General features: G+C 41.4%; 2 protein-coding genes across 3 annotated transcripts; one reads left to right on the top strand and one right to left on the bottom strand.

Moving 5' to 3' along the window:
* The first annotated feature begins 141 nt into the window (after positions 1-141).
* LOC135504083 (acyl-coenzyme A diphosphatase FITM2-like) lies at positions 142-5,169 on the top strand. The gene is made up of 2 exons (XM_064922364.1): positions 142-386; positions 3,217-5,169. Exons 1-2 carry the CDS (start codon positions 214-216, stop codon positions 3,797-3,799), a joined length of 756 nt encoding a protein of 251 aa, XP_064778436.1. The 5' UTR covers positions 142-213; the 3' UTR covers positions 3,800-5,169.
* Positions 5,170-5,271: 102 nt separating this feature from the next.
* Positions 5,272-23,359, bottom strand: LOC135504067 (ganglioside-induced differentiation-associated protein 1-like 1). 2 transcript variants are annotated; one of them, XM_064922344.1, is made up of 7 exons: positions 23,288-23,359; positions 22,607-22,751; positions 14,092-14,284; positions 11,036-11,209; positions 10,052-10,146; positions 8,730-8,844; positions 5,272-8,277 (listed from the first exon to the last, which is right to left on the bottom strand). In XM_064922344.1, exons 2-7 carry the CDS (start codon positions 22,712-22,714, stop codon positions 7,934-7,936), a joined length of 1,029 nt encoding a protein of 342 aa, XP_064778416.1. In that variant the 5' UTR covers positions 22,715-22,751; positions 23,288-23,359; the 3' UTR covers positions 5,272-7,933. The 2 variants fall into 2 exon arrangements, with proteins under 2 accessions (XP_064778416.1, XP_064778415.1); XM_064922343.1 differs by lacking the exon at positions 23,288-23,359 and having other exon boundaries at positions 22,607-23,109.
* Positions 23,360-24,108: the final 749 nt, after the last annotated feature.

Raw genomic sequence — 24,108 nt, 5'->3', positions numbered from 1 at the left:
TAGGGTATCTTTACTTATACTTCAGTATGACAATTGTTTACTTTTTCCAACACTGCTCTATTCCACCTCGTCAGAACCGCGTGGAATATACCAGAGAAGAAGACATCCTGTCGTAACACCAAAATGCAACATTCTAAGAGTTCATTGGCTGGAGAGGGCTAATGTACCTACCAATCCCCAGATCATTCTTGTTCCAAGTGTCCGCATTTCAACATGGCAGCCGTGGATGTCATCGTGGACAACTTTGCTGCACTTTGGAGTAAACCTTTTAACCGTGTTATATTGGCTTGGATTTTTTTTGCTATTTCAATAGTGGGATCCTTTGTAAATTGGACACAGCTCGTTCCGGAGACATATTTCAGCAACAGAAGAAATATTGTCAACATGTAAGTAGCGGTTACCCATTAGCAAACTAGCTAGCCACAATGACAGCTCGATAATCATTGAGGCTGTAGGCTAGCTAACACCTAAGTTAGTTTACGAAGTGCGAAACCCTTTCGAGCACAGCCATGATGAAAAAAAATGTTTATTTTTTTTTTGTCATACTGTACAGCGGATAGGTGCAGACGTTGAATTTAAGTAATGAATGACAAGTGAAAATATGCATTTTTACATAAGTTTAAAATGCATATTTTCGGGATGTTAAAATCAGGTTCATTTTCGGTTCTGAATGAAAGTAGAAAAGACGTATTTCCCAGATGTTGGTTCTGAATGAAAGTAGAAAAGACGTAATTGTCTATGTTTTGTCCAAATCAAGGCTGGTCCACACCGGACAAAATCTGAACCAAACATAAACAGCTATGATTTGGTCCGGACTAGACCAAACAACCAATACATGCATACACCAATACTTTTTTTCATGCTACCCAACTTCATCGGGAGTTATTGTGAGCCTATTTTGCAATGTGTTTACACAGTGGGAAATGCAAAGTATTTTGTTTTTGCTATGATCAGCTTGTCAGATACAAACTTGAACCACTGATCATGACAATGGGGTGAAAGTCTTGGACAACAGTTGTGATTGTCCATTCTATATTGTCCATTTTACTTTACACTAGAGAGGCGCGCTGGGAATATGTTGAGCCCCTGGCTTTGACAACATGGGCACTGCTTATCACTGAGCGGTATCAAAGCTCACCTTATGGCACTGGTTGAGAGATTGTCGACTACAAAATAATAGATTCCTCAACTCCTTGCCTGTCGACTCAAGTAGCGGAATCGACTCCACCCTGGGGCGGCAGTGGTTAGAGCGTTGGACTAGTGACCGGAAGGTTGCAAGTTCAAACCCCCAGGCTGACAAGGTACAAATCTGTCGTTCTGCCCCTGAACAGGCAGTTAACCCACTGTTCCTAGGCCGTCATTGAAAATAAGAATTTGTTCTTAACTGACTTGCCTGGTTAAATAAAGGTAAAATAAATATATTCAGTATTTTTGCAATGGAGGATACTGAGTAGTTGCTATAGGCTACTTCAGAGAATACAATCTCTTGCATCTTTAACAACAAAGAGAAGGGAGCGGCATAGGTAGGCAGGTCAGCCAGCAGGCCTACAGTCAGAACTGCTGTAATCAAAATATGTATAGGCTGTCACAATGCTGTAGGCTCTCGCAATTTTCTTGGCTTGCACTGTCTCTCAAGTTCACTAAAGTAGGGTCTGTCAATGAGTAGGCTGAAATATTCTACATGCAATAGACTGAACCATACACAGCACAGTATGAAGATAGGATAAAACTGCTTCTCCAATAGAAAAGGAAACAGTCACCGGGTCTAGCAGTCGTCTCACGCCAAACTCTGCATATATAGGCCGTCAAATCAAAGGCACTCCTTCAATATAAAGTTGTTTTTCACGAAAATGTCAGTTTGTCGCCTTCACGAGTTTGGAGTAATAACATGTTCAACTACTTAAGACGTTGGCCCAAATCTAGGTTGTGCCTTTAGATTTCAAGAAAATGTACAACTAAGGCACACTTTTTACTTCTTTCATGGACTTCTCAAACCCCAAACCTCTGCCTGGTGTGTTTCACAAGCCATTCCCAGAAATCTTGCGATGTTGCGCCTCTGGATTTAGAAACTTGGTGACTGAACACACTCGCATCTTTCATAGCAAAGAAAAAGAGCAGGTGAGCCAGCAAGGGATATTGATCATCTGTGTCTTTCAATGTCTTGGCTTGCAATGCCTTGTAAATTCACCAAAAGTATAGCCTTATCTCTAATTTAATATCAATGAGTATGGCTAAGCTACAATACATAGTGCCAAGTGAATTGAAGTTGAACATCGCCAAATGTGTCAGTTGAATTAGGCTTAAATGGACACCCTGGCTGGCTGTTGGTGTCCTAGAGCAATGCATCGCAAAGCAGGGCATCCCCTCTAAACTTTTTGGAAATGGCAAGTTCACTTTCTCATTCATAAACGCATCTCAAGTACAAGTACTGTTCAGCAGCTCAAATCAGCTGGATGGGTGGTGGTGGTGGGGGGGCATATTTATTAGGAAGGACATCTACCATGGACCGCTAAAATACCATTATGGCACTTAATATAGTTTGCCTAATTTCAGTTAATGTGAGAAAACAAGCAGTAGAGTCATTGTACCATCTAAATATATTTTTATATATTTCCCATCAACAACAAAAAAATGTATTTTCAGTTTTTTGAAGCTAGTGTACAAAACTAAAAGATGGAGAGAAAACAAACTAAACTTAGAAAGAAAAAGCATAGAAATAGCACACAGAACAGATCTACTGCTTCTTCGACTTGCATTCAATTAGAATGACAGATCTATAACTCTACATTTCTATGCGAATGTGGTCATGTTTAGTTAAATGGCAGGGTCAGTTTAATGGCCTGGGGATAGAAGCTCTTTATCAGTCTCTCGGTTATAGCAGGGTGAACAGGTTGTGGCTCGGGTAGCTGGGGTCCTTGATCTTCTTGGCCTTCCAGTGACACTGGGTGCTGTAGATGTCCAGGAGGGCAGGCAGTGTGCCCCCTATGGTGCGTCAGCCCATTGCACCATCTTTAAATTGTCAAGAAGGAGCGACATGGGGCTAAGATGGCTAGCTACAACAACCCCTTACCAAATTCTTCTTCTAGGCTCATGTTAGACACACGTCAGTCAGCGAGAGAGTTTGCCTGCAGCTATGTATTTACCAATACCTGCAGTCTGGTTCTCAACTGTGTGTGACAGTGCTACCTAAATGACCACTTCCTGTATCTCTTCCAGGTATTTTGTCAAAGTTTCCTGGGGCTGGTCCTTGCTGCTGTTGACCCCGTTCATCCTCTTCACGTCATACAAGAACTTGACCTTTGCCCTCCGGCGACTGAGCTCATTGGTGGTGGCCACAGCCGTTTGGTACACCATCACCAAGGTTTTTTCCTACATCAACAATGCCACAGGTACCTGTCACGTTCCTGAATCTGAAGCCATGGATCAAGTCCCTCATGATGACATCACCTCATGCAGGAATGCTGGGGGTCAATGGGACGGCTTTGCCATCTCAGGACACTCGTTCATTCTGTCGTACTCTGCACTCATCATTGCCGAAGAAATGGCACCTATGGTGCACCTGGTGAAGAAGAACAGGAATACTGTTTTGGATTTGTTATATGTTTCCCTTAATTGGATAGTAATCACCTGGATATGGATGTTTGTGTGTACCTCGGTGTACTTTCATTCTTTCCCTGAGAAGCTTCTCGGGACAGTTTTGGGGATTGTGCCATGGTTTGTCACATATCGGATATGGTATTCAATGCCCTTCTCTCCTGGTCTCCCATATCAGCCAAAAGAGCAGAGACAACTAGCTTAAAACCAGCACTACTTAGCACTAGGCTAGACCTCCTACTCTCCTAATGTATTGGCTCTGTAACATGTTTGACTGCCACCTTCAAAACACTCACGTTAAAAACATTGACATTCTTCTCACGTTCCAAGTTGACTGTTGGTATTTAAAGATTTTTTTCTTTCCTTCAGAAAGGTCATTGGACAGGGGGCCAGGGTTGGTTTGCACACGCGGGTCTCGACTCCCTGTGTGCCTGTAGGCATCTAGTGTTCTTAAAATGACACTGATGTCATCTGAGATCAGTGCAGTGCATGGCGTTGATGCCTAGGCCTATCCACTAGCTAGTCGTCCCCAGGGTTGGGGTCAATTTCATTTCAATGTAAGCAGTAAATGGACTTTTTTTAAGATAAAGGTGTGCACCCCAACATAAAGAAAAATGAATTCACCACAACTCTGGGGGTCGTGCTAATTTTTTGGAATACTTCATCTTTTAAAGCCAATGTTGTTGTGAAAGCCTTTGCACTATGTGTATGTATGGTTGGAGAGTGTCATTTTAGTGTTAGTTCATTTTCAGTTTGTTTTCAATTCTCATTATTTTATTTGTGTGGAAATGTATATTGGAGAGAAATATATAAAGTAATCAATTTTAGTGGCAAATGTAGTGGTGAACACTTGAGAATGTTTACAATTAAATAAGTAAATAAGGTATTTTAATTTTTTTGTGCTTTGCCAACTCATTTTTTTGTAACACAAACCCTCCAAATAGAAATGAGATCCGTTCTTATGAGGTTGTCCCACCTCGCTATCTTAAGATGAATGTACTAACTGTAAGTCGCTCTGGATAAGATGCTAAATGACTAAAATGTAAATGCCAAATGTCTTAAATGGCCAGCCGTTCTCAATCAACATTGTGTTTTAGTCATAAGGTTTACATAGCCAGACAAAATTATATTCTAACTTTTTTTTTTTTTTTTTTTTTTTTTTTTACATCATTAAGGACAACATGCAATTATTTCCAGAACCAAAAGGTTCTATTTATATTATGGCTACTACTAGCTGTAGGCCTATCTGTTTATTCTCAGCACTACCAAGGGAATATTCAGCATGATGTGCAAGTAAAATGAAAGGTTTTTTTTATAGGTTGCCTGACAATGCATTATAACACTTCATAACCAGGAGAATTGTCTGTTTTGCTTAGCATTGCGAAAAGCCATATAGTACAAAATAAGAGAACATGCATTACATTCAATCATGTTGAAATAACAATTCTGTAAACTGCAAGTTATGTTTTTCATTTTCAGAATTTATTTTTCCTTGATGACAACTGAATAAATGAAGGCTTATGAACAGACATCATCAAAAGCACTAAATAAATGCATATTTATAAATATAAAAAATACTATTGTGAAATATATTGGCCACAAATAACAACTAGGATTACTCAACTTGTTGAATTCCTTGGCTTGAGAGTTATGTGAGCCATATGAAATAAATACATCATTTGCAGGAACTCAGTTTTAAGAGGCAGTGAATTATTGGTAACAATGGTGATTGTTATAATGAAACCTAGAAAAACACTGACAATGATAGGCTAGTTATGGAAATGTAATTTCTCAATTGGTCTCTGACATTACACCCAGACAGTGTTAGTTTATGTATCAGTGAAAGTCCCAGGAAAAACCCACCAAATGAAGTGGATTGTACACACACTTGTTTTTAACTACTGTATGGCTAATAATGAAAGCCAGTGTATTAGTTGAGTACTAGGCTAAATGTAAAATGTGTTAACTTGCTTACTTCCAGCAACAACAAAAAAAGCTCAAACTTAAGATTTTCAAACCTGTGCCATTTTATGTTATTGTTGTTAGACAGGCAACTACTGGTGTCAAATGTTCTTTCCATTACATAGATCTCCAAAGCTCAACATGAAGAAAACGCCAGACAGTTAATCAGTTGTGAATGTTTTCTTCTCACCAACAAACACCCAATGTGATGAGATGAACTGTGACTTCTCAAATTGCTGTTTTCATATGAACTTGTAGGGCTGGTTTCCCAGACAAACATTAAGCCTGTCCCTGGACTAAAAAGTTATGTAAATGGAGATTCTCCGTTGAGCATGCTATTTAGTCCAGGACTAGCTTTAATTTGTGTTCAGAAACCGGTTCCAGGTGTGTCTTGACAAGTATTCAAAGTGAAACCTTTATGTGAATCCAAAATTACACCCTATTCCCAACAGTGCACTACTTCTGATCAGAGCCTTATGGTCCCTCGTCAAAAGTAGTGCACTACATAGGGAATTGGGTGCCATTTAGTACTTAAACATAGATACCCCACACAGCTGACACATTGTTAATGAAACTTTGGCCATCGTTTTTCAGCCATGCAGTCTGTTAACAACCATACGCACGGTTACTCTGTTCACTCAAAAATCTTGCCTTTTCCTTTTCCTACAAAACATGTTCTTTGTCGAAGTCTGCTGCCCATGACTTCACAATGAGATGGAACTGAAGATCCAAGGTTTCTCTTGTCTTCTACTTTAATGCTCTCCTGTCACCTCACTTCTCTCTGCCATTTTGAAAAGGAGGATGGGGGGAGGATATGAGGAAAGACTATTGAGAAAGAGCTATTTCAGTGGCAAACCAGAACTGGATCTTACTGTCTTGTATGTGGTCTTGTAATGCATTGAGTGTCAAGTTACTGTATGTCTTATTTTTTTTACCCAGACCTTATTTAAATTGAAATAAATCATTGAAGTTATACAATTATAACCCTTTTGACATTCAGCTGTGTACATGCTAGCACTTCTGAGCAGAGGGGAACATTGTATAGGTCAGTTAGACTCCAGAGGATTTGGGTTGCAAAATTCTGGGAACGTTCAATCAACTCCCTGGTTTTCCAGGAATCCTAGTTGGAGGATTCTGGATTTCCTGCTTATGCTCTGCTAATTCTGGGAATCCTGGAGAGAATAAGCAGGAAATCTGGAATCATCCAACTAGGATTTCTGGAAAAAACAGGGAATATGTTGAAAGTTCCCAGAATTTTGTAACACTTGTCACAGTTTTCTAAGAGGTTTGTAGTGTACGAGTTTAGTTTAAATGGCTAGTCATACAAGTTATGGGAAAAAAGCTTGGATTATTGAACGAAACTGGTGCTGCTCAATGTTGCAGTCACTCTGTATGGACACTGTCAAAAGCCGCTGAGTGATTCCTCGCTCAATATTTTGGACGGCTTGATTGAAACTTAAATTATTTCTCTATCAGACCCATCCTCTCTGACTTTAAAGTCAGAGAGCACTTCATGATCAGCTCAAGACTGTGGTGTGAGAAATGACAATCACATTTTATTAATGAATGAATTGATGGAGTGCATATACTCTCATAGTGCTTTAAAGGGAGTGCCTGTATATGGCTGAGAGTGTCTGTATACAGTCCCAATTCACTCCTTACCCCTTTCCTTTGGCCAGATCCTTCAATGTTTGCATAACTGGAGTGTCTGGATTGGTATAAACAGTAGTGAAATTTACAAATCTGCAAACAACAATTATGGTCAAGGGGGAAAAGGAAAGGGAGCGAATTGGGACCGACTGGACGTCTCACTATCCTATCTTCTCATCTGGCAGTTTCTGGCAGCACAGGAAGTATCAGAAGGATTTAATAAAATAAACCAATGGCCAACAGAGGCATGAAGGGCAATAGGTGAACGCCAAAACTGTGATGAAAAACGACTTAATAAAACTCTATAGTTACGTGCAGGGTGTGGATGAGCCCCACTTTGGATATGGCGATGCAATGTCAAGACATTGTCTCTCATGTGCAGGGAATATGACCCTAATGATCATTAAAAACAAATACGTTTGTTCCGTTAATTAAAATAACTGGATATTGCATGCCTCCAAAAGTAGCTAATTAAAAAGTAATACTGTAGGTTGATAGAGACCTGAAGAAGGGAGCCAGAAATTAAATAGATGAAGGCATTGGAATACCAGAAAAATGTGCTGTTAACAATTCCTTTGTGTATGGAATGTTCTTATCTTTGTTCACCTAGGTAAGTAATAGTGTTCCCTATATAGATTCATATTTTCCTCCTGTTGTGAAACATTACAGAAAAATTGAAACATCACACAAATACACAGACATTTAAGACATGGAGGGGGGGCGCTCACTACACATATTTCTTTTTTAGAAACCAATAGGCAAAGTACCCCATCCCTCCCAGAGAGCCCATGAGGAAAGAGGCCCCGAAGAAAGATGGTGGCTTCTTTTTTACCATTCGGAATGCATTGGGTAGAACTGCTGACAGAAGGGTTGTGTGGATGTCGCCCAGAACTTTTCGGAAAGCGTAGCGTTTTTGCACCCGCTCGAAAAAGGACTGGAGGTTGGGTCGGCTGCCGTCCTCCCAGTATTTCTTTGAGAGTCCCAAGAACTTAAGCCTGTGCAACAAGGCTCCCAGGCAGACATCAGCTAATGTAAATTCAGGTCCACATAGCCACAACTCACACTTTTGACCTGCCAAAATAAAACATGCTACTGTAGCAGAGTGGTACAAAGTAGCATGGTTCCACATCTGTTTGTGCTATCGTGCCAACTGCAACTCCTATGGTCATATAAGACGGGACAAACAGATCTGGGATCAGGCTAGCAAGATGAAACCGTCACCATGTCCAAATACCCATACTAAATAGTATGAGGAAAAAATACAAATAGTAAGCTGAATGTGTCATCTAATGCATGATTGCGTTGACTCTCGCCATTCGTTCATTTTGGTACAGCTCGTCAATTTATCTGATTATCAGCTGTTGTCGGAAAAGAGGAGTGAATTCTAATAGACCAAATGGTTGAAATGAATGTGCAGTTTAGGTGAGTCATGCGGTAATATAGGTATTCGGACACGACCACCATGTTTGATAATGTAATGTCTGAACTGAAGGACATAAACACCAGTAATAATCTGCACTCACCTTCATACTCGATTTTACTCTTTTCCAACTCGGCCTCTACCTGATCTAGTACCATGGCCAACTCTCCAAGGATCTTCTTTAGGTAGGTCACATTATCGTGGTCCAATATTTTTGCCTGTGAGCACAAGAACAGGCCCATGTCTCATGTGTACAACCCATCTATATGTCTGTCTATGCAGTCTCGTATTGTCGCTATCCGCTCATAGGTGAAGGCCACAGAAAACATTGGTGGACAACATCTGCCAAGAGACTGGTCTCAGAACAGAGCACCTACCAGCTGTCTTGAACAACAGAGAGCTATGGCATGTCTTCATCTGGGGTAAGCAAGCATCTATATGTCTCCTCGAAATACAATAACAGAGTAAAATTAACCTATTTGTAACAGTGTAACTAATAACAATGGAAAATATAGGGACTGTCTAAAGGGCTGAGCCAACCCGTTAAAAGGAAACCATTTTTTAGCCAGCAGATTGGCCCTGACAATGACAGCTATCCATGTTGATTCATCATGGGTCGATACAGAACTAGCACAGACCCTGACGCAAGCAATTAGGGTCATTTTGAAATATCTATCCTACATCACACTCAAACATTGTAAATAACAACCACGTTGGAATTGCTCTTCTTCGTAATAACTTACTCCAACTCATATTGCTTGATGTTTGTGTACAGTATGTGACAATATGAGTCAGACCATTATCAGGTCATCTTAACAATCTTGTTCATTTAATGAAATCCTAATATGCCTCTAACATACAGAAACACATGCACACACATAAATGGTACATAGGGCGACTGGAAAAGTCGATTGTTGCTATTGCATTATCTCAATCATTGATTCGCCCTTTTTACGCTTCTCGTGCGGTGTGGTGCCATGCTAACTCTAACCCTGTCTAGGGTCATGCTAACCCTAACCCTGTCTAGGGTCATGCTAACTCTAACCCTGTCTAGGGTCATGCTAACCCTAACCCTGTCTAGGGTCATGCTAACCCTAACCCTTCTCGTGCGTTGTGGTGCCATGCTAACCCTAACCCTGTCTAGGGTCATGCTAACCCTAACCCTGTCTAGGGTCATGCTAACTCTAACCCTGTCTAGGGTCATGCTAACCCTAACCCTGTCTAGGGTCATGCTAACCCTAACCCTTCTCGTGCGTTGTGGTGCCATGCTAACCCTAACCCTGTCTAGGGTCATGCTAACCCTAACCCTGTCTAGGGTCATGCTAACCCTAATCCTGTCTAGGGTCATGCTAACCCTAACCCTGTCTAGGGTCATGCTAACCCTAACCCTTCTCGTGCAGTGTGGTGCCATGCTATCAGTCTCACCATGAGTTTCTTCTGCTTGGAAAGGTATGGCTCTGTCAGCGTGGGTTCCTCGTGGTCCAGCTTCATCAGCTCCGACGCAGCGTTGGCTAAGTGTCCTGAGGACAGAGAGATAGAGACATTAATGACTCCTGGATGAAATACTGCTCTGAGTTAAGAGACAATAGTCAGTGACTATCAGAGGAAATAGTCATTTGAAACCCTTCTGTGGTCTAAAGCAGTACCAAAACAGAGAGTGGATGTTCAGTAACAACAGATTATAACTAGTGTATACTTTCCTACATACAAGAATATAATGTGTTATAAATACACAATTTACAAATGTGCAAAGACCCCATTGACTATTCTGTTTTCCTGCTAAATCTTAATTTCCCAACGACAACCAATTTCAGTTATAAAATGTGAGAGATACATCAATAAAGTGTTGTTCATGAAAACACATGAATGACTGATTAAAATATTAACATCATCGGTGAACTTCCTCAAACAAATAAACAACAAATAAAGCATCAACATGATTTAACAGACATCACACTGGGCAGGGGGATCTCTGGTTAATTGATTCCCCTGCAGGGTTTAGGCCGGACCAGACTTTTTCTTGATTTACACAAACATGTCCACGAAGGAGCAATGCAGTTCCTGCAGACTCAGTTACCTAGTATCTCCTACAGGGAATTAATGACTTTGCTCCACTGATCTTTTCTGTGATAAGTATTTTAATTTTAAACAAGGTCAAATTGGACAGCATGATTTGGTTGAGACACAACCTGTTAATAGGAAAATGTTGTGAGAATGCTGAATAGTGCATTATTAATGGAAAATTGCAGATACTATCAATCAAATTTATATGAAATAATTATATGCAATATTATATTGAATGTTATTTACATGTGTGTTTTCATGTCCTGCATATTCTATAGCAATATTTCTCATGAATTGTGAATGGGGTGTTCCCACTGTGAAACACAGAGTTCTGACTTGACTTACTACGTATTTCAGCAGTGGCGTACTTTGGGATCATGGAGTCTGTGGTGAGCTCTGGGTGCAGGATACAGCCGTGTGTGTAAGCATCCATGGGCAGGCCGTCCAGCAGCTTACGGTACTGCTGCACACACTCGTGGATAGGGGAGCCAGCATTGGGAATCAGCTGGGCCACCGTTTCTAAAAGGACACCAGGTTCAAACAGACAGAGGTGTGTACAGCACTGTGACATACTTACACATATAGGAGCGTACAGCATTCTAACATATTAGGTCTGTAACATAAAGATACAGCACTGTATACCAACCTCAGCCTTTACTTTATGTGCACCAGTCCACTTAACATATCACAAAGGATAACAATGGTGCATTAGGAGTATTTTCCTGTGTACACTCAGCTACAAAACTGTTTCTGAGAATGGGATCTATAAGCCAATAGACAGACATATAAGCAAACATTCCACCATATTTACAAATAGCTCTGTGTTTTTACTTTAAATTAGGACACCATAAAGGTAGGCTATGGGCTGGAGAAGGCTTACTGATGATGACTGATGATTGGGAGTGGGGACACAGGAAAGGCCCAGGGATATTCCAGTATGTGCTGATTCTCCGGTTGCATGGCTCTAGGGTGGAGCCGATGCCCGGAGCTGCACCTGGCAGAAGGCCAGACTACTGACTAATCAGTCAATCACTAACATGCAGACCTGGGCATGGGTGTGGCTGTACGTGCCCTGGCTCTGGAAATCTGCTGGTGCTCTCTGCTGCAGCGCTAAGCAGCACAGGGGTGTGAATATCAGAGCAGGCTCCTTAAATCAGTTCTTAGGACAAACAGGGGGCAGGGCCTTGGCTTGGGCACACAATACTACTGGACCGACATGATGATGGTGCACAATGAAATGTCCCACAGGAGAGAACCCAATGATCTCTGACTGTGTTACTGCTCAGGCACATTTACACTCTTAGAAAAAAGGTGTTCCAAAGGGTTCTTCGGCTGTTTTGGTTCCAGATAGAACTTTCAGGTTCCATGTAGAACCCTCTGTGGAAAGGTTTCTACATGGATCCCAAAAAGGGTTCTACCTGGAGCCAAAAGGGTTATTCAAAGGGTTCTCCAATGGGGACAACCAAATAACCCTTTTAGGTTCTATTAGCACCTTTTTTTCTAAGAATGTATCAAGCAAATGGGCTACAGCTGACAAAATACCAAAACAAGATTCTCCCTGAGAAAGCATAAGGAGAGAATATGGAGAGCTTAGGGCTCTTAGCTGTCATAAAATACTATGTGATTGGGCAGTGGATTACACCTTGCTGGAGGTAGCATTTCACCTGGGTCCACTACACCATAGGGTAACTTCGTTGCCTTGGCAGGAGATTCTGTCCAATACTCTAATAGGATTTTCTCTGCTGCACCATCTGCACTTCCTAGGCCAGTTCCATCCCCTTTGGCAGGGTGCATTAGAAATTACACAGAGTTGAGAAAATATCTGTAAATCAAGCAGCTGAATGACACAACATCCTCTTTAGAATGAGCATGAGGTCTGAGTCATGTTCATTAGGCAGAAAGCGTTTTCCAACAAAGTGAAACGGGGAGGTATACCACAGTGTGAACTTGTCAAATAAGCAAATGCTAAACGCTTTGCTACACTGTGCCCTACACAAATCTGTTATTAAATTCGTACATTAAAAATATCAACTGAAAATCATGTAGATGTCATCAAAATAGCTACATTTGTTTAAAGTCAATGGGCTTCAAATTAGCAAACGGACATTAATGACAAGAGCTGGGTTAGGATATTGAGCAACCATTGAACCATAGCCTATCCGTTGCCTCTGAAATCAGTGTACAGTAGTTGGCAGCTATAGCACCAAGCTTCTCTGTCATGGGGGGGTGAGCATGAAGTATCTCCATCTGAACTGAGAAGTCGTCCTTCATCCATAGGCCATATTCAATATCCCCTCCAGCTTTCCTGGGGTCATCCTTTTCAGGGCGTTACATAACGACCCACAATCATCAGCACCTAAAATGACCCATAGGACCATGATAGGACAAATGACATACATACTTGAATTACAATTCCCTGATGAAAAACAGCAACATCTTACCAATGTTTATAAGCCTTAAAATAGCAACTGTAGGCTCAATAGAAACCTTAAAATATTCCTAATCTTTGCTATGCAGCCGCCAGCCAGGTCACTAACTTCATGGAAGATCATTTATCCTTGAGCTGCAATGAACCATATAATTGGCCAGTTAGATGTATCTCTGACATGTTCCTAACTGCACCTAATATGATGATTGATAGAAAAAAAATGGTTGATAGAGATCAGTATTCTTAAAATGTGCATACTGTTTCCTATGCAGTCCATCACTGACTAACATCATCAACAAAAGAGATCAAGTTAGTCTGAAAAGCAATACTTCTCCCAAAGTAACCGTGCAGACGGTATACTGTTTTACTATGCAGACACTCACTAAACATCATGGACACCGGTAGTGATGAGTAGTCTGACAAGCAATACTTCTCCCAGAGTTAGTCTCTATTTACTCAATAATCTGGTTGTAATAGCAAACTTAAAAAGACATAAAAATACTATGAAAATAGATCAATAGTAATGTCAAAAGCAATACCTCTCCCAAATTCAGTCTCTAAGTAGTCAATAACCTGGTAGATACTGTTTACAGTCACTAATAAAGATATGAGTAGTCTGAAAAGCAATACCTCCCCCAAAGTAGACTTGGCCAGGGTTCTACATGGAACCCAGAAGAGCTCTACCTGGAACCAAAAGGGTTCTTCAAAGGGTTCTCCTATGAGGACAGCCAAAGAACCCTTTTAGGTTATAGATAGCACCTTTTTTTACAAGAGTGTGTACTCTATTATCTGAATGTATACTGTATGCTATTCAGTCACTACTGTAACATCATGGATGAAAAGAGATGAGTAGTCTGAAAGGCAATACCTCTCCTAAATGAACCTTAAAAAGAGCATGTGCAGTCACTCACATCAGATCACACTGCAGTCACTATCATAATGGAAAGAAATCAAGTAGTCTAAAAGGCAATACCTCCCCCAAAGTTAGCCTCTAGGTACTGTATGATTTGGTTGTAGTCTGAGACGATGGTATCTCCATGGATGAAAACAGGCACCTCCTCCCCCAGGTTGAGCCTCATAAACCAGGGCTCATTGTGCTCGGCTATAGGGAGACTCACATCCCTCTCTTCACACAGCAGACCCTTCTCATTGATCACCAGACGCACCTAGAGGAAGATTAACACAGAGAAACACGGGGAACAGAGAGACAAGTTACATCTTCGTCTCATAGCTTTACTCTTGTTTGTATGTGTTTTTGTGTTTTAGTACAATCCGTACTCTAATAGTCTATGTTATTACAATTTTATAACACATAAATGTGCTTGGCAAGTTACTCTGATAGAGAAACTCATTCAGGTCTACAAAGGTTAATATTCAAAAGCAAATTGTAATTTGTAGTCTACAATGTTTTGTTGAAGAACAATTAAAAAAGAAAACAATGATATCTCTATTTCTAACCAACTGCAAATCTTAGAGCAGGGAACCCTGCTCTACCTACACAAGTACAGGCATAAAACAGGCCGTTAAAAGGCCTTAGAAGAAGTAACACTCATGCACCATTGCCAGACAGAGGCCCTACATCTTTTGTTTTCCTATCCCCAGGCAAAATAATGTTTTGTTGAGCTCAATATGAAACAAAAATGGCTTCTGTGAGGCAAGCAATATCCATTTACAATGTCTATTTAAAGCCATGCCAAGTTCAATGGAGATGCATGGAGAGTCATTTGTAGAAATAAGATGAATGAATGTACAGTCAGCGCTTGACTTGGGCAGGAGCTCACCGGAGCTGAGTCCCGGCACCTCACATGTTCTACAGTTTGAGTTCCTGTTCCTCTCATAGAATATTAGCTCTAAATTATTGTGGAGCTCCTGCACCTAAGTATAAACAGTACAGGCACTCATCTATTTCAGTCCAAGTCAAGCACTGTGTACGGTAGATCACACTATGGAGGTGAGGGGGCCATGGAGTGAGAAACGTTGGACTTTTGTTGTAAACTTGTAACAAAACATCACAAAGTGGGAGTGCACCGACTGAGTAAACGGTTAGTATAGGAATTGTTATCAAACCTTTCTAGTACAGGAAAACCTTGTGATTGAGCACAGAGGGATGAAGTCTGGTGCGTAAGACAGAACAGGAAGACCTCGTAGCTCGCTCAATTTACTGTATAATTATTATTTTTCCAAAAATACTGCAACAATTCCCATCACTGATTACGTATGTATTAGCATGAAACCTCCACTATAACAGTGACTGGAGTAGATGACTGGAGAGAAGGATTAGGGGATACAATCAACCAGACCAAGTGATTCAACAATGACAAATATTTCTCAATCATATTTATCTCTTAAACAATGACATCATCTCTGGTTTCAGCAATTGTATCAATCTAATTGCTAACCAGACAATTAATGACACCCTAACATTAACTCGTCATCATAAACTGACATGGATCCACTGACAACCTCTGACATCTGAGCTGGAACCACAAGAGCAACAGATAGTTATAGAGATCTCTGTATCTTACTCAGAGAACTTCTGACATCTGAGTTAGTCTCACTGACACCTGAGTTGGACTCACTGTCATCTGAGTTGGACTCACTGTCATCTGAGTTGGACTCACTGTCATCTGAGTTGGACTCACTGACACCCGAGTTGGACTCACTGTCATCTGAGTTGCTGACTGACAACTGAGTGTTGACTACTATATAGATCTAGCAGTAGAGACCTACAGGCTCTGAGTTATACTATCATAACGAAAGTGTAAATCTCCAACCTGCTGCAGCAGTTTAGAATGACAGATAGTGGAGTATTTAACTTCAATGGCTTCCAAATATGTGGTTACATTAAGTTATCAAACTCCCGCTACAGTCATTCCTCTTGTGTGCACAATCCATCATTTACTGTATGACAGATGGATCAGTGATCAAAGGAACTACTGTATGAGAGAACTATTCAGAAGTAGTTTAGATATCTTGATGCATTTCTAAAGACAGCAAGAAAAACAGGTTTATACAGAGTAGTGCAATGACACAGCCATTTTCTGTCTGTCTCAGCTATATTTGCAGCATCTTGGACAAAATCCATATGGATCATGTGAACTGGGCAGGGACATACACTACATGACCAAAACTATGTGGACACCTGCTCATCGAACATCTCATTACAAAATCATTGGCATTAATATGGAGTTGGTCCCCCCCCTTTGCTGCTTTAACAGCCTCCAATCTTCTGGGAAGGCTTTCCACTAGATGTAGGAACATTGCTGCAGGGACTTGTTTCTGTTCAGCCACAAGAGCATTAGTGAGGTAGGGCACAGATGTTGGGCGATTAGGCCTGGATTGCAGTTGGCGTTCCAATTCATCCCAAAAGTGTTTGATGGGGTTGAGATCAGGGCTCTGTGCAGGCCAGTCAAGTTCTTCCACACTGATCTCAACAAACCATTTCTGTATGGACCTCATTTTCTGCAAGGGGCATTGTCATGCTGAAATAGGAAAGGGCCTTCCCCATACTGTTGCCACAAAGTTGGAAGCACAGAATTGTCTGGAATGTCATTATATGCTGTAGCGTCAAGATTTCCCTTCACTGGAACTATAGGGGCCTAGCTTGAACCATGAAAAACAGCCCCAGATCATTATTCCTCCTCCACAAAACTTTACAGTTGGCACTAGCGTTCTCCTGGCATCCGCCAAACCCAGATTTGACCGTTGGACAGCCAGATGGTGAAGTGTGATTCATCACTCCAGAGAAAGCATTTACACTGCTCCAGAGTCCAATGGTAGTGATCTTTAAACCACTCCAGCCAACGCTTGAAGCAGCATTCCCCAAGAGAGGATGGCTTTCACTTCAGCAGTAATAAATTAATGAACTCCTTTGAGGAAAAGATCATGATCATTAGAAAGCAAATGATGGACTCCTCTTTAAATCGGCATATTCCTCCAAAGCTCAGTTGTCCTGAGTCTGCACAACTCTGCCAGGACCAAGGATCAAGGGAGACACTCAAGTGTTTTAGTACTATATCTCTTGACACAATTATGAAAATAATCATGCCCTCTAAACCTTCAAGCTGCATACTGGACCCTATTCCAACTAAACTACTGAAAGAGCTGCTTCCTGTGCTTGGCCCTCCTATTTTGAACATAATAAACAGCTCTCTATCCACCAGATGTGTACCAAACTCACTAAAAGTGGCAGTAATAAAGCCTCTCTTGAAAAAGCCAAACCTTGACCAAGAAAATATCAATTACTTTTGGCCTATATATATATATATATATATGGCCTATATATATATACATTTCAATGAAACATGGTGAAGCCCCAAAATTGCCCTCGGTAGAAGCCTGTGTTTCAGACATAAGGAAGTGGATGGCTGCAAACTTTATACTTTTAAACTCGGACAAAACAGAGCTGCGTGTTCTAGGTCCCAAGAAACAAAGAGATCTTCTGTTGAATCTGACCATTAATTTTGATGGTTGTACAGTCGTCTCAAATAAAACTGTGAACGACCTCGGCGTTACTCTGGACCCTGATCTCAGTTTTGACAAACATATCAAGACTGTTTCAAGGACAGCTTTTTTCCATCTACGTAATATTGCAAAAATCAGAAACTTTCTGTCCAAAAATGATGCAGAAAAATGTATCCATACTTTTGTTACTTCTAGGTTAAGCTACTGCAATGCTATACTTTCCGGCAACCCGGATAAAGCACTAAATAAACTTCAGTTAGTGCTAAATATGGCTGCTAGAATCCTGACTAGAACAAAAAAAATATATTGTATTACCCCAGTGCTACCCTCCCTACACTGGCTTCCTATTAAGGCAAGGGCTGATTTCAAGTTTTTACTGCTAACCTACAAAGCATTACATGAGCTTGCTCCTACCTATCTTTCCGATTTGGTCCTGTCGTACATACCTACAAGTACGCTATGGTCACAAGACACAGGCCTCCTAATTGTCCCTAGAATTTCTAAGCAAACAGCTGGAGGCAGGGCTTTCTCCTATAGAGCTCAATTTTTATGGAATGGTCTGCCTACCCATGTGAGAGACGCAGACTCAATCTCAACCTTTAAGTCTTTACTGAAGACTCATCTCTTCAGTAGGTCATATGATTGTGTGTAGTCTGGCCCAGGAGTGTGAAGGTGAACAGAAAGGCTCTGGAGCAACGAACCGCCCTTGCTGTCTCTGCCTGTCCGGTTCCCCTCTCTCCACTGGGATTCTCTGCCTCTAACCCTATTACAGGGGCTGAGTCACTGGCTTACTGGTGCTCTTCCATGCCGTCCCTAGGAGGGGTGCGTCACTTGAGTGGGTTGAGTCACCGACGTGGTCTTCCTGTTTGGGTTGGCGCCCTCCTTTGGGTTGTGCGTGACGGAGATATTTGTGGGCTATACTCGGCCTTGTCTCAGGATGGTAAGTTGGTGGTTGAAGATATCCCTCTAGTGTTGTGGGCACTGTGCTTTGGCAAAGTGGGTGGGGTTATATCCTGCCTGTTTGGCCCTGTCCGGGGGTATCATCGGATGGGGCCACAGTGTCTCCTGACCCCTCCTGTCTCAGCCTCCAGTATTTATGCTGCAGTATTTTGTATTTATGCGGCAGTATTTATGCTGCAGTAGTTTATGTTTCGGGGTGCTAGGTTCAGTCTGTTTTATCTGGAGTATTTCTCCTGTCTTATCTGGTGTCCTATGTGAACTTAAGTATGCTCTCTCTAATTCTCTCTTTCTCTCTTTCTTTCTTTCTTTTCTCTCTCTCTGAGGACCTGAGCCCTAGGACCATGCCTCAGGACTACCTGGCATGATGACTCCTTGCTGTCCCCCGTCCACCTGGCCATGCTGCTGCCCCAGTTTCAACTGTTCTGCCTGCGGCTATGGAACACTGACCTGTTCACCGGACGTGCTACCTGTCCCAGACCTGCTGTTTTCAACTCTCTAGAGACAGCAGGAGCGGTAGAGATACTCTCAATGATCGGCTATGAAAAGCCAACTGACATTTACTCCTGAGGTGCTGACTTGTTGCACACTCGACAACTACTGTGATTATTATTATTTGACCATGCTGGTCATTTATGAACATTTGAACATCTTGGCCATGTTCTGTTATAATCGCCACCCGGCACGCCAGAAGAGGACTAGCCACCCCTCATAGCCTGGTTCCTCTCTAGATTTCTTCCTAGCTTTTGGCCTTTCTAGGGAGTTTTTCCTAGCCACCGTGCTTCTACACCTGCATTGTTTGCTGTTTGAGGTTTTAGGCTGGGTTTCTGTATAGCACTTTGATATATCAGCTGATGTAAGAAGGGCTATATAAATAAATGTGATTTTATTTGGCATTTGCATGGTGATCTTAGGCTTGTGTGTGGCTGCTCGGCCATGGAAACCTATTTCATAAAGCTCCCGACGAACAGTTATTGTGCTGACGTTGCTTCCAGATGCAGTTTGGAACTTGTAGTGACTGTTGCAACCAAGGGCAGACGATTTTTACGCACTATGTAAAAATTCCCATTCTGTGATCTTGTGTGGCCTACCACTTTGCGGCTGAGCTGTTGTTGCGCTGAGACGTTTCCACTTCACAATAACAGCACTTACAGTTGACCGGGACAGCTCTAGCACAGCAGACATTTCCATGTAAAACCTAAAAATGGTTCTACCTGGAACCAAAAAAGGGTTATCCTATGGGGACAGCCGAAGAACCCTTTTGGAACCCTTTTTCAAAGAGTGTAAGTATAAAATACTCTATTTGCCTGTATACAGGCCACATTTACAGCTGCTGAGAGGACAGAGGAACCAGGGTATCCTAACATTCCTTGTTCATTATCTCAACATGAATGCCCCATAACTATCATTAAACCAACCTCAATGAGAAGACAGGGTAGACTTTGCTCAATGACAGTCGCACTGTTTAACCTAAAGGAATGCAACATCTCTAAATCCTGTATTGAGTGGAACCACGACAATGAGCCTCATGTTTTACTAGTACTGTTGAGTGACAACAGGCACAGATCAGCAGTAGCTTCCAGAGAGGCTCGTAGCCAATCTCCTAATGGTTGACAGACTAAATCACACATCTTTGCCACATGGGGAGTGGAGCAAAGCTAGCTGAGCACAATACAAACAGCTGTGAGAGTGGATGTCTAATCAGGTGCAGAGCAACACTGGCCCATGTTGTCTGCATTGCATGATATTTAACAATGATTATTAACTTACCATACATACAGTGGGGCAAAAAAGTATTTAGTCAGCCACCGATTGTGCAAGTTCTCCCACTTAAAAAGACGAGAGAGGCCTGTAATTTTAATCATATGTACACTTCAACTATTACAGACAAAATTAGAAAAAAAATCCAGAAAATCACATTGTAGGATTTTTAATTTATTTATTTGCAAATTGTGGTGGAAAATAAGTATTTCGTCAATAAGTGAAGTTTATCTCAATACTTTGTTATATACCCTTTGGTATTCACACACTGTTGCTGGTATTTTGGCCCATTCCTCCATGCAGATCTCCTCTAGAGCAGTGATGTTTTGGGGCTGTTGCTGGGCAACACAGACTTTCAACTCCCTCCAAAGATTTTCTATGGGGTTGAGATCTAGAGACTGGCTAAGCCACTCCAGGACCTTGAAATGCTTCTTACGAAGCTACTCCTTTGTTGCCCGGCGGTGTGTTTGGGATCATTGTCATGCTGAAAGACCCAGCCACGTTTCCTCTTCAATGACCTTGCTGATGGTAGGCTTTGTTACTTTGGTCCCAGCTCTCTGCAGGTCATTCACTAGGTCCCCCCGTGTGGTTCTGGGATTTTTGCTTACCGTTCTTGTGATCATTTTGACCCCACGGTGTGAGATCTTGTGTGGAGCCCCAGATCGAGGGAGATCATCAGTGGTCTTGTATGTCTTCCATTTCCTAACAATTGCTCCCACAGTTGATTTCTTCAAACCAAGCTGCTTACCTATTGCAGATTCAGTCTTCCCAGCCTGGTGTAGGTCTACAATTTTGTTTCTGGTGTCCTTTGGCAGCTCTTTGGACTTGGCCATAGTGGAGTTTGGATTGTGACTGTTTGAGGTTGTGGACAGGTGTCTTTTATACTGATAACAAGTTCAAACATGTGCCATTAATACAGGTAATGAGTGGAGGACAGAGGAGCCTCTTAAAGAAGAAGTTACAGGTCTGTGAGAGCCAGAAATCTTGCTTGTTTATAGGTGACCAAATACTTATTGTCCACCATAATTTGCAAATAAATTCATAAAAAAATCCTTTCAATGTGATTTTCTGGATGTTTTCTCTTTTTGTCTGTCATAGTTGAAGTGTACCTATGATGAAAATTACAGCCCTCTCTCATCTTTTTAAGTGGGAGAACTTGCACAATTGGTGGCTGACTAAATACTTTTTTGCCCCACTGTATCATGTCATATTGGTGCTAGGTGTCAATCCTGGTTTCACTATAATTGTATGTAGCGAAAGGTAAAGAATTCTGTCTCTACATTCAAAATGCATAATATAGATTCGGTCTACACCTTTCATTGCCAATTTATATGTCCTTCAGGGATTGAAATGTAAGCATTATGCCATTATGCCAGAGTATCGAAACATACTGTAGGCCTATCTATTACATATTTATTACATATACTGTACATTGAAGCACATGCAAAGAGGATAGAATACGTTCAAAATGAGGTGGACATTATTCTTTCACAGAAAATGTTAGATGAGGCAATAATCTCAGACTTTGTCATCCGCCTGTTCCTTAAATTCGCAATCTGGAAAGCTGTTGATAATAATTAAAGGAGATTGAAGCTCTGTTATAATGCAACATCTCTCACAGACGCCCCACGGCTGTACGGGTATAAGTGGCACTAACTCAAAACGCCGAGATGTCAAGGCATTGAGCTATGGTGGTCTGCAGACAACATGAATAAGATCATGCTCTACACATCTGAAGGGAAAGATCTCTGTTTCACAAAGAATCTTGTGGGGTTCTAAATCCTATTTGAATAAAAATGGCGAAGTCTATTAATATATTTCAGAATAATTTACAAGCGCTGCACTGAGAGAAAGCCACAGGGAGGGTTGAAATGTTGCCTATCTTTTGTTTTTCACAGAGATACCTCATTTTACATAAATTATTTAGATTTGTCACGTCGGACCACATATGCGGTGTAGACTGATATCTCATCGATGAGGGGAAAACTGTCAAAACAGACGTCTTGTTAGAATTAGACATCATCTTCTTCGCTGAATCATCCATTGTTATATAATATTGATCACCTATCCAGCTATAGCCTATCTATCTCGTATAAACCAATGTCAAGGAAAATGTCCACACATGCTGCCGACGTTTCATAACGTCTCATATTGGAAATATTGCCAGAATTAAATAATTTCTAACACAGACCTATAACATTATATTTCAAATAATTATTTTCGAATAACACATTTAGCTCCTATAGCAGATATGACATGTAAGAGAGAGATACCCCCATTTCGTTTTCATGATGTCTGTGTGTTACCTTTTGAGAGATGAAAGACTGCGTCCAGTGATACAAAACAAGCTTGTCTTTAGAGAAATTAGGTTTCGTCTCGATAGCTGGCTCCTCGCTTTTCTCTCCGTCTGTCATTTCGCCGTCTTCATCCAAGGCTGAGATGGGCCACCAGCTACAGTTGGTAGGGGTAACATTGTTGGAAGACGCCATGACAGAGGGGTTTGTGCGTATGAGATAGAACCAAGGGAGGGATAGAGGAGAGATGGAGGGAGGGAGGGACAGAGAGGAAAGGAAAGAGAGCGAAAGCGCAAAGGATTTCAGCACCACGAACGGAGCATCATCAATTCAACGCGATGTGCTATAATCAGTTCCGGACAGCGACCGGTACTGAAATCTAGATCTCTTTCGATAAAGGTGGCTTGCAAAAAATGGTACCGCGTAATCCACAGAACGCTAACCCTTAATAACTCAAATATGTAAATACGTTTACGATTCAATCAAAGTGTAGACGACATCACACACGCACAAACATGCGCGGTGGAAACCCCTTGCCAGTGATGGGAGGAGGGTGCATTTGACATGAAGATCAAAGTGCTCTCTATTAGAACAGGGTGTCGGAAAGCAGTTAATTAAAAACCTTAATTCAATAAAATATTTTTAAAACAATAAATAATAGTTTCCAACATTGATAGTTCCATTAAAACTCACCCAAAGGAAAATGTGTTTAGGTGGAAATAAGATGCAGCCCAAATCGCTCGAATGATAGCCCAAAAAGCCCCATTGAATTCCTTGCAGTTCATATGTTAATTCCACATACCCCCCCACCCCCGCACCTGTGTAAAGCAATTGTTATGTTTTTTGTGTTTTTGAACCGCAAATATTGCAATGATTGATCCGTGCCAGTAGAGGGGGCGACATAACATGTTTGGGCTGAGCAATCAGGATCCGAGTCACTGGACTAATGCCCAAAAAATATTCCAGGCAAGCCTCAAGGCGGCGTAAAACTAAGTGTGCATATCAAGTGCATAATGAACGAAGGGGTGTGAAAAATATGAAATGTTTCATTAGAAATTCGGTCACTGTGAATGGCAGAAATGCAAGTTTTAAGATGCGTCAAATGAATAAGCAATAAGAGGGTGTTTGCAGCTAAGTTTTAGTAGAATTTGGTTGAGTATTTAACGTTATAGCTTACTTATTTCCCATCCAAGTCGTTGTCTATTGGTCCCAGTAAAGGGAATACGTACTGTATTTTAGCAGTGCTACTATTTAGCAATTACTAAGCTATTACGCCATCTTTTAAATATTTTGACATTTTACTTTCACCATACGTTGTTGGTGGTGCACAATTGGTTGAAGCGTTAAATAGAAGATTGGGGCCTATTTTAAATGCACTAGATTAGAGTATGTGGCTGTAGATAGACCATATGCACGCCCAACCCCGAAGTGGCAAGTGATCTGGCATCACTCCTTGCAGCAGCGTAAGGATTGGGTTGTATTTTTGGAACAGTGTGTGTGGATCTGGTCGCCTT

The sequence above is a fragment of the Oncorhynchus masou genome, chromosome 18 (genome assembly GCF_036934945.1).
Source record: "Oncorhynchus masou masou isolate Uvic2021 chromosome 18, UVic_Omas_1.1, whole genome shotgun sequence".
NCBI lineage: Eukaryota > Metazoa > Chordata > Actinopteri > Salmoniformes > Salmonidae > Oncorhynchus > Oncorhynchus masou.
Note: the sequence above shows the minus strand (reverse complement) of the source record. Positions and strands in the feature narration are given on the sequence as shown.

Excerpts from the sequence above, each read along its gene's own strand:
- LOC135504083 (XM_064922364.1), top strand. The coding sequence starts at position 214 with ATGGCAGCCGTGGATGTCATCGTGGACAACTTTGCTGCACTTTGGAGT. Across the intron at positions 387-3,216 it reads AGAAGAAATATTGTCAACAT|GTATTTTGTCAAAGTTTCCT; the intron begins GTAAGTAGCGGT and ends TATCTCTTCCAG.
- LOC135504067 (XM_064922343.1), bottom strand. The coding sequence starts at position 22,789 with ATGGCGTCTTCCAACAATGTTACCCCTACCAACTGTAGCTGGTGGCCC. Across the intron at positions 14,285-22,606 it reads AGTCTTTCATCTCTCAAAAG|GTGCGTCTGGTGATCAATGA; the intron begins GTAACACACAGA and ends ATCTTCCTCTAG. Across the intron at positions 8,845-10,051 it reads CCAAGCAGAAGAAACTCATG|GCAAAAATATTGGACCACGA; the intron begins GTGAGACTGATA and ends TTGTGCTCACAG.